Source organism: Dreissena polymorpha, chromosome 10 (genome assembly GCF_020536995.1).
Source record: "Dreissena polymorpha isolate Duluth1 chromosome 10, UMN_Dpol_1.0, whole genome shotgun sequence".
Classification (NCBI taxonomy): Eukaryota; Metazoa; Mollusca; class Bivalvia; order Myida; family Dreissenidae; genus Dreissena; species Dreissena polymorpha.
Genome location: NC_068364.1, coordinates 70,478,112 through 70,494,218, shown reverse-complemented (window position 1 = coordinate 70,494,218; position 16,107 = coordinate 70,478,112). Strand labels below are relative to the sequence as shown.

The 16,107-nt window shown below is 36.1% G+C and overlaps 2 protein-coding genes across 6 annotated transcripts in view; one reads left to right on the top strand and one right to left on the bottom strand.

Moving 5' to 3' along the window:
* LOC127847116 (activin receptor type-1-like) overlaps nucleotides 1–16,107 on the top strand; it is a 99,289-nt gene that overhangs the window by 63,020 nt on the left and 20,162 nt on the right. For 2 of the 5 annotated variants that reach the window (XM_052378750.1, XM_052378751.1), the window contains 3 exons: nucleotides 11,810–11,949; nucleotides 13,259–13,451; nucleotides 15,183–15,385. In XM_052378750.1, the coding sequence (XP_052234710.1) occupies nucleotides 11,810–11,949; nucleotides 13,259–13,451; nucleotides 15,183–15,385 (536 nt within the window). Of the gene's footprint in view, nucleotides 1–260; nucleotides 389–2,818; nucleotides 2,954–2,991; nucleotides 3,290–11,809; nucleotides 11,950–13,258; nucleotides 13,452–15,182; nucleotides 15,386–16,107 lie in introns of those variants that run through there. The other 3 variants (XM_052378753.1, XM_052378754.1, XM_052378752.1) reach the window with 3 other exon arrangements.
* Nucleotides 4,093–5,160, bottom strand: LOC127847120 (uncharacterized). Its single transcript, XM_052378760.1, has 2 exons — nucleotides 4,763–5,160; nucleotides 4,093–4,637 (listed from the first exon to the last, which is right to left on the bottom strand). The coding sequence occupies exons 1-2, from the start codon at nucleotides 4,987–4,989 to the stop codon at nucleotides 4,484–4,486; spliced, it is 381 nt and encodes a 126-aa protein (XP_052234720.1). The 5' UTR covers nucleotides 4,990–5,160; the 3' UTR covers nucleotides 4,093–4,483.

The following is a 16,107-nucleotide window of genomic DNA, read 5'->3' as shown; positions in this document are numbered from 1 at the left end:
AAGTAACATTCTGTATACAAAAATAAAAAATGAATTATTTTTACTTGTGGAGAAGTGTTATCAGACAGTTGAGTGGAGCCATCTTTACTTGAGTAAATGTATTGAAATGGTGCAAGATAATCAGTCGTAAGTACACACTCAGTGCAGGCCTCACAGTCTGTTATTTATCTATGACTTAACAGGCTACAGGCAGATTAAATCATGTTGATTTTTGATTTTCAAAATTACCTCTTTTAACCTGTTTGTCACATTTACGGAACGTTTTTCGCGAGTTTTTTGTCAGGGAATAATAGGGCCAATGTTTGAAATGTTTGCGGCAAATGAGTGTAAACTGTGCTTGTGTGATTTTACTTGATAATTGTGGTGGATAGTTTGGACTGTTTTGAATGTATGTAATTTTTTTATTTTTTCATTTTTATTTATGCTCATGAATGATCATCTTTTCATAAAAGTTGTATTTGTTTTTACTAAAGAAAATTTGTATCTTACTTATGTCTGCTGTTGAAGGTCAGAGGCTTAATTATTTTATTTTTTAAACTGGAAGAGAAAACCTCCTGACCTTATCTTTTAAACATTTTCATTGTTTATGATAAAATGACAGAAATGTGTGAAACTAGTCCTGAGTGCTTCAGATTTGAAATTATCCTATCACCACGCAGGCTTGCTCAGTTGGTAGAGTGCTGGGCTACAAAATTGCAGAATTGCGTGTTTGATCCTAGGACTGGCCACATATTCTGTGTAGGTATTGATCATGAAATCCTATCGAGACCATTCTTAACCCTTCAACTGATTCATGAAGGGTAGTTGTCAGTTACTGGCATAAGTATGTACACATAATACTGACCTAAACCTTCCTCCCTCCCTTTCTTGGCCACATCACCTCAGTGGGCATTGGTAGGAGACAAGTGTCCCCGGTAACTCTACCTAAAATTCCGATTTAATTGGGGCAGGTGTGAACTGCCAGTTAATTATGTGCACCAGAAAGAGACTTAAGGTAAAATTACTGTTTTGTTACAAAATATGACCAAAAAAATACTGTTTAATTTAGCAAAATTTATAAATGTGTGACAAATATATGATAATGCTTATTAAATCTTTCAAGAGAATGAACTATGTGGCTTTTGGTAAGCCCTCTGACAAATATGTGATTATTAGCTGGGCTGTTTTCGGAGAAAACCCGAGGTATTGTCATAGCCAGCGTGTAGTGTTGTGTCGTCCGCCGTGCTAAAACCTTAACATTGGCTCTAAAATCAAAGTGCTTTCACCTACAACTTTGAAACTTCATATGTAGCTGCACCTTGATGAGTTCTACACACCACACCCATTTTTGGGTCACTAGGTCAAAGGTCAAGGTCACTGTGACCTCTAAAAAACAATAATTTCTTCTCACAAGCTTTCATTTATCCAAAACTGCACCCGCAGCCGAGAGTTGGCACCCGCTATGCGGTGCTCTTGGTTTTACTTCATCATACAAGAATCCCTACCTCTGAATAAAGAAGGGCATTTGTCAGCTACTGGCAAAGGTATTTGCACATAGTTCCAACAAGCCTGCCTGTCCAGGGTAATGGTCAACCCTTTCTCACTCAGAAACAAGGTGAACATGGCTATGCCCAAACAGCATAAAACCAGAACAGCCTGCGAGTAACTCGCAGTCTGTTCAGGTTTTATGCTGTTTGCTGCTCAACATTTTCTAAGGGTTGGAAGTGAAGCATATAAAACTTGAATATAGTAAGAAAGGTCTTTAATTATATTTAACTTTCTAAGGGACTACAAAAGCGTCAAAATGCATATGGGCAGTGCTCTTTAAAAAAAGGGGTTTAATGCTTGTGCATAAAGTGTCGTCCTAGATCAGCCTGTGCAGTCTGCAATGGCTCATCAGGTAAGACACTTTCAGCTTTTAGTTTTATGATCTTTTTTATTTCAAGAAATTCTCTTCTTAGCAAAAATCTAGTTTAGGTGGAAGGTGTTGTCCCTGATTAGCCGATGTTTACTGCGTATGCTTATCTGGGATGACACTTTACGCACATGCATTAAACCCCCTTTTCACAGAGCACGGCACATATCAAAGTGGTAAAGGGTAAACTTATGGCTGTGATAGGACTGAAAAAAAAATCAAACTTAGGCCAAAAAAAAATTAGGTCCGTTTCGGGTCGCCCGACCGTGTCTACTGAATTGGCGCCGACCCTCAACATTTTATTGGGGTCGCCAAATTTTTTTATTTTTTTTCATTTTCGTTCATATAAGATGTAATATCAAGCAAACAAAGCATATATATACATGTTTTTCTTATTAAAAGCTGTAGTAGCTTTCCATTTTAGTACCCCCCGCCCCCCCCCCCTTCAAAAAAATAAATAAAGTAATAAAATCCCTACCTATTGACCCTGTTTTTTTTTCCCAAGGAGACCAGAAAATGACCTATTTTTTATTTTGGCCTTAACAAACAAACATTAATAATTGTTGAAGGGAAATGCAAGCTTTGTGAAAACTATTCATTTGTACAGTGTCCAGACAAAATAATAAGGATAATAGTTCATCCATTTAAAATAGAAAACAAAAACTCTTCACTGAGTGTTTGTCATAATTTTATTTCACTTCATTGCTGTTTCCATGAGTTAACATCTATAACCACGCTTTTAACCTTAAGTTGCGTTTTTGGTCTCAATGGTACAATATGTATAGTCTATTTAAAAAATAAAAAGTTTTTTTTTCTGTTGAAAAAAACAAAAACAGGTGCACACCAGTTTTGTTGGCTGGTATAATATCAAAAAATATGAACTTTGAACAAAAGTTTGCCTATTGGCAACAATGTGGTAAATCTTTATACTTCAAAATAGGTGTTACAGCAATCTTTTGCATTGTTTTTACATTTGCACCAACCAATGCCACCAAATGCTGGAACATGGCATTTGTCAACATTTAGTGGCGTCACATGGAAGTGAGTCAAACTGAAATGGTAAGGTTGCTTTTACTTTCGATGTGCTATAAACTTAAAAAAAATAATATTTAATGAAGCAAGAGAAAGTTGCGTTAGTAGGTTTATTATCTGTTTTTGATTCCTTTCTAACATAGATGTAATAATTACAACAGCTTTTTTGTTTCATTTTCAACATTTAATGGACTATGTGAAAATCTTTGGAGCATTGGTGATGTGAACTATAGTTCCAGTAGGGTTGACTTGGACTTTCCATTTATTGGTTTTGTAATCAAAGGCAGCAAGAATACAAAGTTATTTTGTCATGGGAGAATTTTTGTTTTTTGTGTGATGGAGTAGAAGAGTTGGATGAAAAAGGTTGGTGGAACATTATTTGTAAATTGTTATATATATTATATATATATATATATATATATTTTTATGCCCCCGAAGGAGGGCATATAGTGATCGGACTGTCCGTCCGTCTGTCAGTCACACTTTTGCGTTTAGGTTTCGAAAAATGCTCATAACTTCTATGTCTCTGAGATAGCAATTTCATATTTGGCATGCATGTGTATATGGACAAGGCCTTTCCATATGCACACAAATTTTGACCCCTGTGACCTTGACCTTTAACTTGGGGTCCGCGTTTAGGTTTCGAAATCTGCGTTTTTGTCATAGCTTCTATCAAGCGTTTATAGGGGGCATAAGTCATCTTATGGTGACAGCTCTTGTTTTATATTATTTTGATTTTCAATATATTGAGGTGAAAAAATTTAGTAATCATGTCCAGACAAATAATCGACCCATTGATGCGAAAAGATACCATGTGGCATTGAATTTTAATGTCACATGGTACCAATGGGCCATAAAACAAATTATGTGCCTTTTTTTGTCTTACAGTAGGGTTTTTTTTACTAAGAAAGTGACGTCTATAGTCGGCGTCTTCCCCTACCAGAATTATTTCCCCTACAAATACAATTTCCCCTCCAAGAATATCATTTTTCACCAAAACATATGTATCTCGTTATGTGAAATCCTGCCTTAATGACAAAATTTTCAATTTTTACTTTTTATCATATTCTTACAGATTTTTTTCTCCTGGTTTCAAATCTGCAACTCTTTTGACGGTGATAGAACAAATACTATGAGGAATATAAATCTTTAATACCACACTAACGAAATAATTTCTTGAATACGACGTCGTTGACGTCGCCTATTTTGGGCGTAGATAACATTGTTTCGCAATTTAATATTTTCGTGTTTTCTGTTTAATAAAGCATTTCAACTGCTCATAAGTAACAATCGGTAACATTTAGATATATAACTATACCATTTAAATACAAAAATGTTAAGTTAATAAAAGTAAATGAATCTGTGAAGTGGTGAAACACAACAATATCCACTTCCACGATTATTTTTTTGAGACATTTATTTCTCAATGCTCCAAGTTGAGTATGTTGAAGTGTGTGCTAATCAAACATCACAATCTTCCTGATGCACTAACACATCATGATGCACACCGGACACGTAGGGGGAGACCATCTTCGTCAGGAAAGCGCGACGCTGCTCCTACAACCCTGCAGTTGTGAGCGTGCGTGGTATCTCCGTTGCGACAAAACCAGATTCTGATGTCAAAAGAATCTTCGTCTTTTCTGATTCATGTCGTTCCCTTGCGAAAACAAACCCGGGCCACCGTTGTTCAAATCTGAAGTACTGATATTTCCTGCAATTCAATTATAATTATGTTAAAAGTCAATATAATGTACTGATACTTCATTTGTGCCGCTTTTATCAGTATACGAAATATAAGACTCTATACAGCACGTATTTAGTGTAAACAATCAATACCGAATACCCGGCAATGCCCTAAACTTTGGCTGCAGGAAAGCCTGCCAATCCTCCCACTGCCACTGGGGGTATTGGACGGAGGCGTTGGAGTTGGATGAATCATTCATGACGTCCGACAGGTGTGCAAGCATACTGACATCGCAACGTCTAGACTGCTTTTTAATGGTGGCAAAGCCACTGTACACGTAGCAGCGAGCGTGCCCTGTAAAATAAGGAACTGGCTGCATTTTTTTGTCAACATTAACTAGTATGCGTATAGTTTCAGAATTTTAAGTTGTCGATCCTTCCTCAATCCCAATTTCCGTACAACAAAAATTAACTGCACAATAATTATTCACTAAGAGTCTGTGATGCGTACGGGGTGGAAACCGGCGTTCTACAAAAATGCTCAGAGTAGAGACTCTCGAGTTTCTAAACAAAATCAAATAATGATAACACATTTGTTTAATCATCGGCGAGCATTTAAGTGCATTAGTTGTTACCAGAATTCTTAATTTGATAGGTTTACATGAATAGAGTTAGGGATTTCAATGTGTCCAAATCAAGTGTTTATGGAAAACACATTTATTATTGTATTAATAAGGTACGCAAATCTAGATTGATTAAACAGAAGGAAATTAAACTATTTCTTATTGATTTATGCTGTTGACTGGACTATTTGAGCTTCCAATTTCTATTAATTGGCCGCGTGTTTTATCAATTTTCATACGTTACATCACATCATTCACATGGTTGATAATTCCATCTTAAAATATTCCTGATTATCTTCTACCTTAATTTGAATATAAAATATGTTATTGCGCGTTATTCTTCCCACACTTATAAACACTGACGTAACAAAAACAAATTAAGGAAAATTTCTAAGAAGCCGTGAACTGGATGACGCAATACAGTATGGGTTTCGGTAGCGTAGCTTATCGTTTTTACATAACGTCAAGTTAAATCGTTGTTGTAAATTGCATATGGAATGAGTTCTTCTGTTAAAATATACACACATGAAATATTGCTAAAGAGTAAAAATAACATGTATTGATAACAACATGCAATTTGTTTAAGCAATGTGTGTTTTAAAGCCGTACAGTTTGTTTTTATTTTTTTGTATCGCTACGCCCCCTGGCATACACTTTGCAGCGGTGAAAGAGAAAACAAAATGGCTGAACATAAGAGCAAGTTAACTAAACCATCATAAATTAAACAAGTCGTATCACTTTAAAACATAAAACATGCTTTTCTCAGTAACAGTTTTTTTTATAATACAACACCAAACTAGTATTTATTTTTTTTGAAAATTACAATTGAACCTTTTCGACAAGGTCAATGCTGTCTCAGACAAAGCATAGGGTTGTTATAAGTTATGTAAATTATAGTAAGGCAGATTTTTGCAGATTTTAGGGCGAAGTGATATCGCCGGTGCTTTTGATCCGCGCGATTAAAGGGAAGCCACGGCGATATAATTGCCCAAATCGCCCAGTTGCTTGATCCCTTTAACTCACAGTCTGTTTAGGTTTTATGCTGTTTGCTGCTCATCAGTATCTAAATATTGGAAATGAAACCTTAAAAACTTGAATCTAGTAAGAGAGGTCTTAAATTGAATATAACTTTCTAAGGGACAACAAATGCGTCAAAATACGCTTCTAAGTGGTTAAGGTTTAACAGAATAAAAAAAAAAAATAAAAAATAAATGGCTTTATGGAACAACTTTAAAAGCAGAAATTTTATTAATATTGGCGGAATATTCTGTTTCAAATCCTGCACTTAAACATAAACCAGACGTAGGATATAAAACATTTCATTTAAATGAATGGTGAACAAATTATCCCCAGCAGTTAGAAACGGGAGAAGAATTTTCAGTGATTCAGAAATGAAGCTGTCAACAAGTATCATTCTACATTTTTTGTACCACACTAATCACATGCTTATCGCCTTACAGCACAGATGGGTGGGGAAGTGGGCCCAATGAATTCACAAAATTACACATCCCGAGCCATTTCTAATTGAACATGGGCCACCACTGGGTCATAAATAAAAATCAAAGGCCGTCTTTTTACCCCTTTCTCCATGGGTACCTGGTTTGGAGAGGAACTTAATCCCTCGCGAGTATTTGTATTACATGTTTTAGGAAGTTGCTACTTAGCTTGAAATCTGTGCGCTTTTCTGTCGATCTATTGAAAGCTTTTGAAGGCGGTTCATTGAATCATGGTGTGAAAATCATTAAATTGCGAAACTGATTTGCATAAATTAGCATTCTTGTAATGCTATTTGTAATTACTAGCGGGTGCCTGTTTTCAAGGTAGCTGCATGTCAGATTGGTGGAGATCTGGGTACCAGTTTAACTTGTGTACTTTTTTGGGTCATAATTGTTTCCTTTTTTTTTGCGTAGTACTTTGTGAATTTTGGTGTTTGTTTTTACTCACAATGGTAGCTATGTAATTCCCAAACTTTTTGTGAATCACCTGCTCTTTAACTTCTGTGCAATCTCAGCCAGTTTTTCGCAGTGTTTGTAACATTTTAAGTGAAGTGAATATATGAACTGCCCTCTGTGAAAAGGGGGTTTAATGCATGTGCGTAAAATATAGTCCCAGATTAGCCTGTGCAGTCTGCACTGGGTAATCAAGTCTATTCTTAGCAAAAATTCAGTTTTGCTGGAAAGTATGGTCACTGATTAGCCTGTGCAGACTGCACATATGCATTAAACCCCTTTTTCCCAGAACGCAGCACATATGTAGTGTGTAAATTCAGTCTAGTCTGTCGTCAAACACCCAATACATAAGTGGACCCCCTTTATTACTCTGCCGTTAGACGTGTCTAAGGTTCTAGTGGGTTTTTTTTCACCTATAGGGGAATGGTGGCGGGGCCCGTCCAAAGGGGAAAAACACGTAGTTTTTTAGGAAAAGGGGAAAATTAAAAATTCACTCTTTTATATGTTATGATATTTATTATACGAATACACATGTATGAATGAATGTAATATTCACAGCTGAATGTCTCTGTCCTTTAAAAAAAATATATATCAATGATTTTGTCAATATTAAAAAAAACTACTTCTGGAGGGGATTTTTTCTACAAAATAGGGGAAAAATATATACTCTTTCTTGAGGGGAATGGAGCCGAATATCGGCCCCGAAATTGCCATAAAAAACACTGGGTTTAGTGTAAAACAGTAGTATCTGCTTCACATTTCTTTTGAGATACAAATGTTTCGCCCTCAACCTGTGATATTAATAATTAGCCAAAGGCTACAAATAAGCAATTTTGATTATAGGCCAAAAAAATTTATTAAAATGATTTTCGGATTTTTTTTCTAAAAGTGTCGGGTAGCAGGACGGAAAAAAAAAGAAGATGGGTGACCAAATATGCACTCATTTTAAAAATGTTATGATATGAAGTTCTTTTTACTTAGCAACCACAGTGATTTTTTTCAAACATGTTGATGTGCAAAATGATCATAATCAGACTGCAGTTTTTAAATTAGTTTAAATTTTAAAAATATCTTAACTAGTTCAAAAGTTATGCAATTTTTTCACTTGTCGATAATAAACTTTTTGTTGATTTTTTGATGGTTTTTTTTACAAGGAATCCATATGTTGCATTAAAAATACTTTATCTCAACAAACAACCAATAAGCTATTGAGGTTTAAAAAAAACATTTATAGTTTATTGTCCCGTAAAAATTAATACTGCAGACAAATACAAATTGCATAATAAAACGCTTTTCAGGGGTTTCACTGACCCCAAAAAAGTTGTCGCCACTTTATCACGGTGTGAAAACCACCCGTAATTCAAACTAAATCAATAAGGACAATCATTTAAGGAACCTTACTACATTAATGAATAATGGCATTTACTATATTTTTATTACTCTGAGAAGTATGTTAATACATAAATAACAATAAGTACCTTCATAAGTCTTAATATTAAAAGCTTTATTTTTATATAAATAACATTTTTTCCACTTGATAAACCAGATAACCAACATAATATAATAACGTTAACAATAATGTAACAGTATGCTGCATAAATGTTTCAGAATTATTTATTAAAACCTAGAATCACACAAATATATATCATCTGAAAGGAAAAATAAATCAAACATCAGAAAATAAAGCATCTCAATTCAAGTTGTTAAACAGTTTATATATTTGGTCATTTGGAAATGATATACATCAACTTCTGCTTATTATCAAATTTCACAAATTCTAAAACAACACCTTTTGTTAAAAGGTTTTCTGTTAGCTGTGGTGGTTTATTTCCAGGTTCAATTAAATGAATATTTTTTCACATCTATTTCTTGACAGAAAGGCCCAGGATAATTGCCACCATCCATTCTTGTTGTCTGAAATAACACAAAACATATTTGTACAAACTATGTACAACAAATCAACACATAAATGTCACTATCTTTATATATGTCCGAATTTTAACATATCCGAAATATAGTTCATCGAGTGAAGGACCTACTTTTGATTTCAGAAATAGTTGGTATCTTAATCAAAATATATCGTTCCCAGAATGATTTAATAATGGAACTGTTAAACACAAATGCCTGTTGAAACAAGTTAACATGTGTTTTTGTCATGATATTGATTAAAGAAATAGCGTCCCTATTAATTGTTATAATTATTGATCTTCGTGACAGTTTATCCCAAGATAACATAATTGATAGTTCAATGTCATAAAGGAGCTGTTAATCCGATAACAACCCCCATAAACTTGACTATTTTATTTAGACATTCATGGTTTGAAATTGTTTTAAAAACTGTTGATTTTGCGATTTTTGAACTTTTAGTATGAACCAGTTCGGAACAAAACCAAAGTTTCGTACCCATTGAAAATTACGAAAAAACACATAGTCTATTATATGCACAAATTCGTTACTACAACTACATTAAACAACACATACAATTTTATTCTCTAAAATATGACCGTATTTGTGCGTAAAATATTGAATGTTTAAAGTTGATAGGCGTAAATGGGTTTCGCATTGCGAGCACCTGTTCAATTAAAATTGTTCTTTTCTTATTGCTTTCATAATGATTTTTAGTCATTTTAATACTATAAATTTTATAAAATTGTAAAGAAATAATAAAATATTTACTTACCAATCGATTCCATTCAGGATTTCATTTGATGGTTGCATAATTATTGGGAAATTAGCAGACTTTGCTGATGAAAGCGTTGTAGCGTTCTTCAACTTCTTGCACAAACAATGATGGCGTAGCTATTGGTAAATTACAAGACATGTACACGATGAAGGAGGTTCACGTATTAATGTGGGTCATTAAAACTGGGTTTATTATGATGATTTATAACTCATTTGAACTTTTCTAAAATCCGGCAAGCGTTTCGTGTTTAAAAGACACCTTTTGGCACCGGAAAAAAAAAATTTTTTTTTTTTTGGTTTCGTCAAAAATTGGAGATGGCGGGTCCGAAAATCATTTCATTAAAGAATTCTGGCCTTAATGAGTTTTGGAACAATTAGTTTTCAATAAACCCAATAAAATATAACAAATTATAAGAATTATATGGTAATATGCTATATTATGTCTGAAGCAGTGATTTTTTTAGCTCGACTATTATATATGAAATATATATAGTGGAGCTATCCTACTCACCCCGGCGTCTGCGTGCAAACGTTAAAGTTTTCGTACCACCCAAAATATTTTCTTTGTCCCTTGACATATTGCTTTCATATTTTGCATACTTGTTTACCAACATCACCCCAACCTATAAACAAGAGCAGACAACTCTATCAAGCATTTTGTCATAATTATGGCCCCTTTTTCACTTAGAATATGCAGCAAATGTTAAAGTTTTTGTACTACCCCATTTATTTTAATTGTCCCTTGACATATTGCTTTTATATTTTGCATGCTTTTTTACCAACATCACCCCAATCTATAAACAAGAGCAGACAACTCTATCAAGCATTTTGTCATAATAATTGCCACTTTTATTCTTAGAATATGCATATTATTGATAAATCTATGTTAAAGTTTGCGTACTACCCCAAATATTTCCTATATCCTTTGACATATTGCTTTTATATGTTGCATACTTCTTTACAAACATGACCCCAACCTATAAACAAAAGCAGACCACTGCATCAAGCATTTTGACATAATTATGGCCCCTTTACACGTAAATAATTGAACATTTTGCTTAAATTGCCATAACTTCCTTATTTATGATCACATTTTATAATTACTTTGACAAAACAACACTTACCTGAATACCACAATGGATTCCACCCAAACAATACCCCACGCCCCTACTAGAATCCCTCCCCCCCCCAATCTCACCCCCCCCCCCCCATTTTTTTTTTTTGGTTAAACATCATCTTATAAATTACCCCACCCTACATTATACCCCCCTCTCACCCCCACCCCCCTACCCCCCCACCCCCCCAATTTTTTTTTTTAAACATCATCTAATAAATTACCCCACCCCACATTATACCCCCCTCTCACCCCCCAACCCCCCCCCCCCCCCTCCAAAAAAAAAATAAAAATTCTTTTTTCCTTTTTTTATATTTGAAAGATCGTCTAATAAATTATCGAATATGAACAATTTCCCCATGATGTCTTACGTTATACTGTCAAGCACTCGAATAGTCGAGTGCGCTGTCCTCTGACAGCTCTTGTTTCGTCCAATTGTGTAATGTACCGGTACCAGCCCAATTGGGAAAAATGTGCGTGGAAAACCTTGAAATTGGAAACATTTGCGTCGTGAAGTCTTCATATTGGGAAATGGGTGTTTGTTTGTTTTTTGCTCCCAAATACTTTAAAATTGATAACTAAGTGTTGTTAAGTTGTCAATATATCTTTACTTAAGATTCAAACCATAGAGTTGCATATTAAAAAATGTTGTTTTTTTAAACCTTGGGAATTTTTTTTAAAGCAATTGGGAATTTGTATTTGTTTCCTAATTGGGAAAGTGCCGTTTTCTGATACTTAATAAAGAAAGAAAAAATAGATGGCTGAAGAAAACTAAGCTTGTCAAAGCCTTGCTTTCCATTTTCGTTTCATCCGATTATCTATTTTGTTTTAGGGAGCAAGAATAGTGACAAAGGTGACCTTGATTTTGACCCCCAGAAAATGAACGGTACCCTGCAAGATGGAGAGATACTGTGCTCTTGTTCACCTGCGTCAAAGTGTGATCAGCGGGACTCCTGCCAAACCAAGCATGGGGTAATGTGTGAATTTTCCCATCCCTGAGATGAGCAGCAAACAGTATAAAACCTGAACAGCCTGCGAGTTACTTGCAGGGTGTTCTGGTTTTATGCTGTTTGCACCTAGCTGTTTATTGCTACAACAAGAATGTGGTAATGTGTGACATGGCTTTCACCACTTGTATACGCATATTGATGCATTTGTAGTAGTCCCTGAACAAATCAAATTAATATCAAAAACCTTCCTTTCTAGATTCATGTTTAAAGGCTGCATTTCCAACTCTACGATACGAGGAGTTTGTAGGCTGTTCTGGTTTAATGCCATTTGCCCATAGCAATTTTCACTTTTCATTTTCACTTCCCTTCTGAGTGTGAAGTGTTCACTTTTATATCTGGAAGTGTTAAATTTCTGTTCTGTGTGTTTTCAGTGTTACTTGTTCCTCTTTTGTGACTAGTCCATTCTCTCTGTTTCTGAGGTTACACATGCATTCTGCCTGCTTTTATTCAAACAATCCATTTTGTGTGTTTATTTCATTACATGTAAACACTAAGCGTAACTCCAGCTGTACTGGCAGGAGTGAAACCTTATTATATCATCAGAGCACAACTTGCTCTTGGTGAGCTATTGCGTGCGTTGTCAATTGCTACCTTGTGAACTTTATCGAGGCCACATTTATTTCCCAATTTTCATAAACTTTGGTCATGACATTTGTCCAAATGACACCTAGCCCAAATTTTAAACTGGGTCAGGTGGGGGCAAAAACTAAGGCACAAGGTCATATTTAAAAAAAATTGCTTCTGAACACTTTAGAAGCTGCATTTTAATTTTTGCAATCTTTAGGAAAAAGGTTTTCATGATATCTTGGCCGAGATCCAAGCTGGGATACATGGGGTCAAATTAAAGAAAAAGCAAAAGAGGTGAGACCGTTTTACTTATGTGGCTTAAGTTATGCCATTTGAACCCTCAAGAAGTCACAGTGTTTACCTACACATTATGAAACTTGCAGAAAACACTACAAAATTTATATATTGGGCTGAGAAAGAAAATTATTCTGGTTGGTTCAAAAACATGGTTACAGGTTACAGTATTGGGGCATCTTTCCTTAAAAGTCTTTGGTGGAACCATATGAACATTAACTTCTCAGAACAGTAAAGTTCCTTTAGATCTAAATTGAGCACTTGAGGGTGTGTTGGCCCTTTTTTTGACATTGAATGTTTGCAATATTATTGGATCAAAACCACACCTACGAGGGAACAAAATAAAAACAAAAATAATTTTATTGCAGATGAGAAGTTTCCATCCATAATTCGTTTATATGTGTTTCCAGTGCTTCAAGGCATTTAAGCTAGAACATGGCTACAAGCAAGTGACGCTGGGCTGTAATGCTGCACAGTTTCACCAGTTAGCCATGTGCAATACCGAGTACAAGTCGTACACAGCTGTGGCCTGCTGCAACAACTACACTCGATGTAACAGTGACCTCAACCCACAGCCTGTGCCACAAACTGTTGTGCCTGCACGTAAGTCTTCTAGCTCTTTCAGTGCGGGAACCGAATTTTGAAGGCCTTTGCAAACAGTTTGGATCCAGATGAGACGCCACAGAACGTGGCGTCTCATCTGGATCCAAACTGTTTGCTATTCTGATAGTATTCTTTGAAAAAAAATCGAAGAAAATGCTTATTTTAGAAATTCAACAGACAACATTTTAGCAGACGACATTTTCCCAGCATGCAAATGGCTAGGAACCCTTTACCGCTTAGATATGTATTTTCACGCATTTGAAGTCCCTTAGAAAGTTATATTTAATTGAAGTCCTTTCTTACTAGTTTCAAGTTTTTAAGGCTTTATCTCCAAACCTCAGATACTGATGAGCAGCTAGCAGCATGAAACCTGAATAGACTGCGAGTTACTCACAGGCTGTTTTGGTTTTATGCTGTTTGCACATAGCCATTTTCACTTTGCTTCTAAGTGGGAAAGGGCAAAGATGGCGTGTGTTTGTTTTTGTTGTATCAATAAGCTGAAGAGATTTATTTATTGCACACTTATTGAATTTGTATGCCCCCGGTAGGATGGCATATAGCATTTGAACTGTCTACCAGTCCGTCCGTCTGTCCGTCCGTCCGTACGAAAACTTTAACATTGGCCATAACTTTTGCAATATTGAAGATGGCAACTTGATATTTGGCATGCATGTGTATCTCATGGAGCTGCACATTTTAAGTGGTGAAAGGTCAAGGTCGTCCTTTAAGGTCAAAGGTAAAAAAAAACACCAATAGAAGTAACAAGCTTTAAAGGGAGATAATTTCTTTTTATCATTTGACAGGTACAGATCATTTTTACAAGGGAAGTTATATTATTTAAAGTGATATAAAAAAAATCAAAGCGGTGCGGTAGGGGGCATTGTGTTTCTGACACATCTCTTGTTATAAAAGAAAGGCGGCCAGGTAATTTTCCTAGAAAAGCTTGTTACCACTCTCTAGGTCACATTAATGACTTGATCTTGATTAAACTGGTAAGAATGTTTATTGTTGTCAATGTCTTTTGAAGTTTTGAGCAACCCGGCCCTGCTTTTTATCTTTATATATTTTAGTATTTGCAAATGTCCACTATATGTTTCACACGGCAAGCATTCACAATTTCTCAACCCATGTTTCACAGTGCCAAGCGTTCACAATTTCTCAACCTATGTTTCACAGTGCCAAGTCTTCACAATGTACACCCAATGTTTCACAGGCACTGTGCCAAGCTTTCACAATTTCTCAACCCATATTTCACAGTGCCAAGCATTCACAATTTCTCAACCCATGTTTCACTGTGCCAAGTGTTCCCCATTTCTCAACCCATGTTTCACCGTGCCAAGGGTTAACAATTTCTCAACCCAAGTTTCATAGTGCCAAGCAGTCACAATGTCTCAACCCATGTTTCACAGTGCCAAGCGTTCACAATTTCTCAACCCATGTTTCACAGTGTCAAGTGTTCACAATTTCTCAACCCATGTTTCACAGTGCCAAGCGTTCACAATTTCTCAACCCATGTTTCACAGTGACAAGCGTTCACAATTTCTCAACCCAAGTTTCATAGTGCCAAGCAGTCACAATGTCTCAACCCATGTTTCACAGTGCCAAGCATTCACAATTTAGCAACCCATTTTTCACAGTGCCAAGCGTTCACAATTTTGCTACCCATGTTTCGCAGTGCAGTGTGTTCACAATTTAGCAATCGATGTTTCACAAGTTTCCCATGTTTCACAGTGCCAAGCGTTCGCAGTGAGAGCCTCAAGCTGATCCTAGCAGTGTGCGTGCCAGTGATGGCGCTGTTCCTGCTGCTGTGGGCACTGTGGCTGGCCTGTCGCTACTACCACAAATGGAGGGCTGGGTCAGGCCTAACCAAGGACCAGTGCCTACTGAGGGATGGGGAGTTGAGGTCAGAGGCCATGGGAGATGGTTCACTCAGGGTAAGCTCCTACAAGTGGCCAAAGTCTTGCCTCTTGCATAAACAAGATCCTACAGTAAATAAAAAAATACACATAGTGCAGGTGAATCCCAATTATCCTTGTCAAAAGCAAAATCCAGTGATTGACAGTCAAGGTCATTGGAACATGCAAAGGGAAAAAGAATCTCTTTATGTCAACAATTTCGCATATTAGAGACTTTGTAGAAAGTTGAGGGGGGAGCATTTATGCACTTCCGCATAAAGGGCAGTGTCAGATAACGTAATTGAAGCCTTGTTCTGGATAAAACATGCTTAATGCCTGTGAGTAAAGTGTTGTCCCAGATTAACAGGTGCAATTCGCAGACAGGGACACCACTTTCCGCTTGTATGGATTGTCTTTTGTTATGCTCCCCCAAAAAAAATTTTGGGGGGAGCATATAGATGCCGCTTCGTCTGTCCGTGTGTCCGTCCGTCCGTGCACAATTTTTGTCCGGACTATTTCTCAGCAACTAATGACTGGGATTTAATTAAACTTTATGGGAAGCTTCACTACCAAGAGGAGATGTGCATATTATCAGGGGGTTCTGGTCGGATGATTTTTCACAGAGTTATGGCCCTTTGAAATTTTCCATTAACTGTACATATAGTGCAATTCTTGTCCGGGCTATTTCTCAGCAACTTATTACGGGAATTCAATGAAACTTTATGGGAAGCTTCACTACCAAGAGGAGATGTGCATATTAT

Bases quoted from the DNA above. Each gene is read 5' to 3' on its own strand.
- LOC127847120 (XM_052378760.1), bottom strand. From the start codon at position 4,989: ATGCAGCCAGTTCCTTATTTTACAGGGCACGCTCGCTGCTACGTGTAC. The intron at 4,638-4,762 runs GTATTGATTGTT...ATTGAATTGCAG, and splicing joins AGGGCATTGCCGGGTATTCG to GAAATATCAGTACTTCAGAT.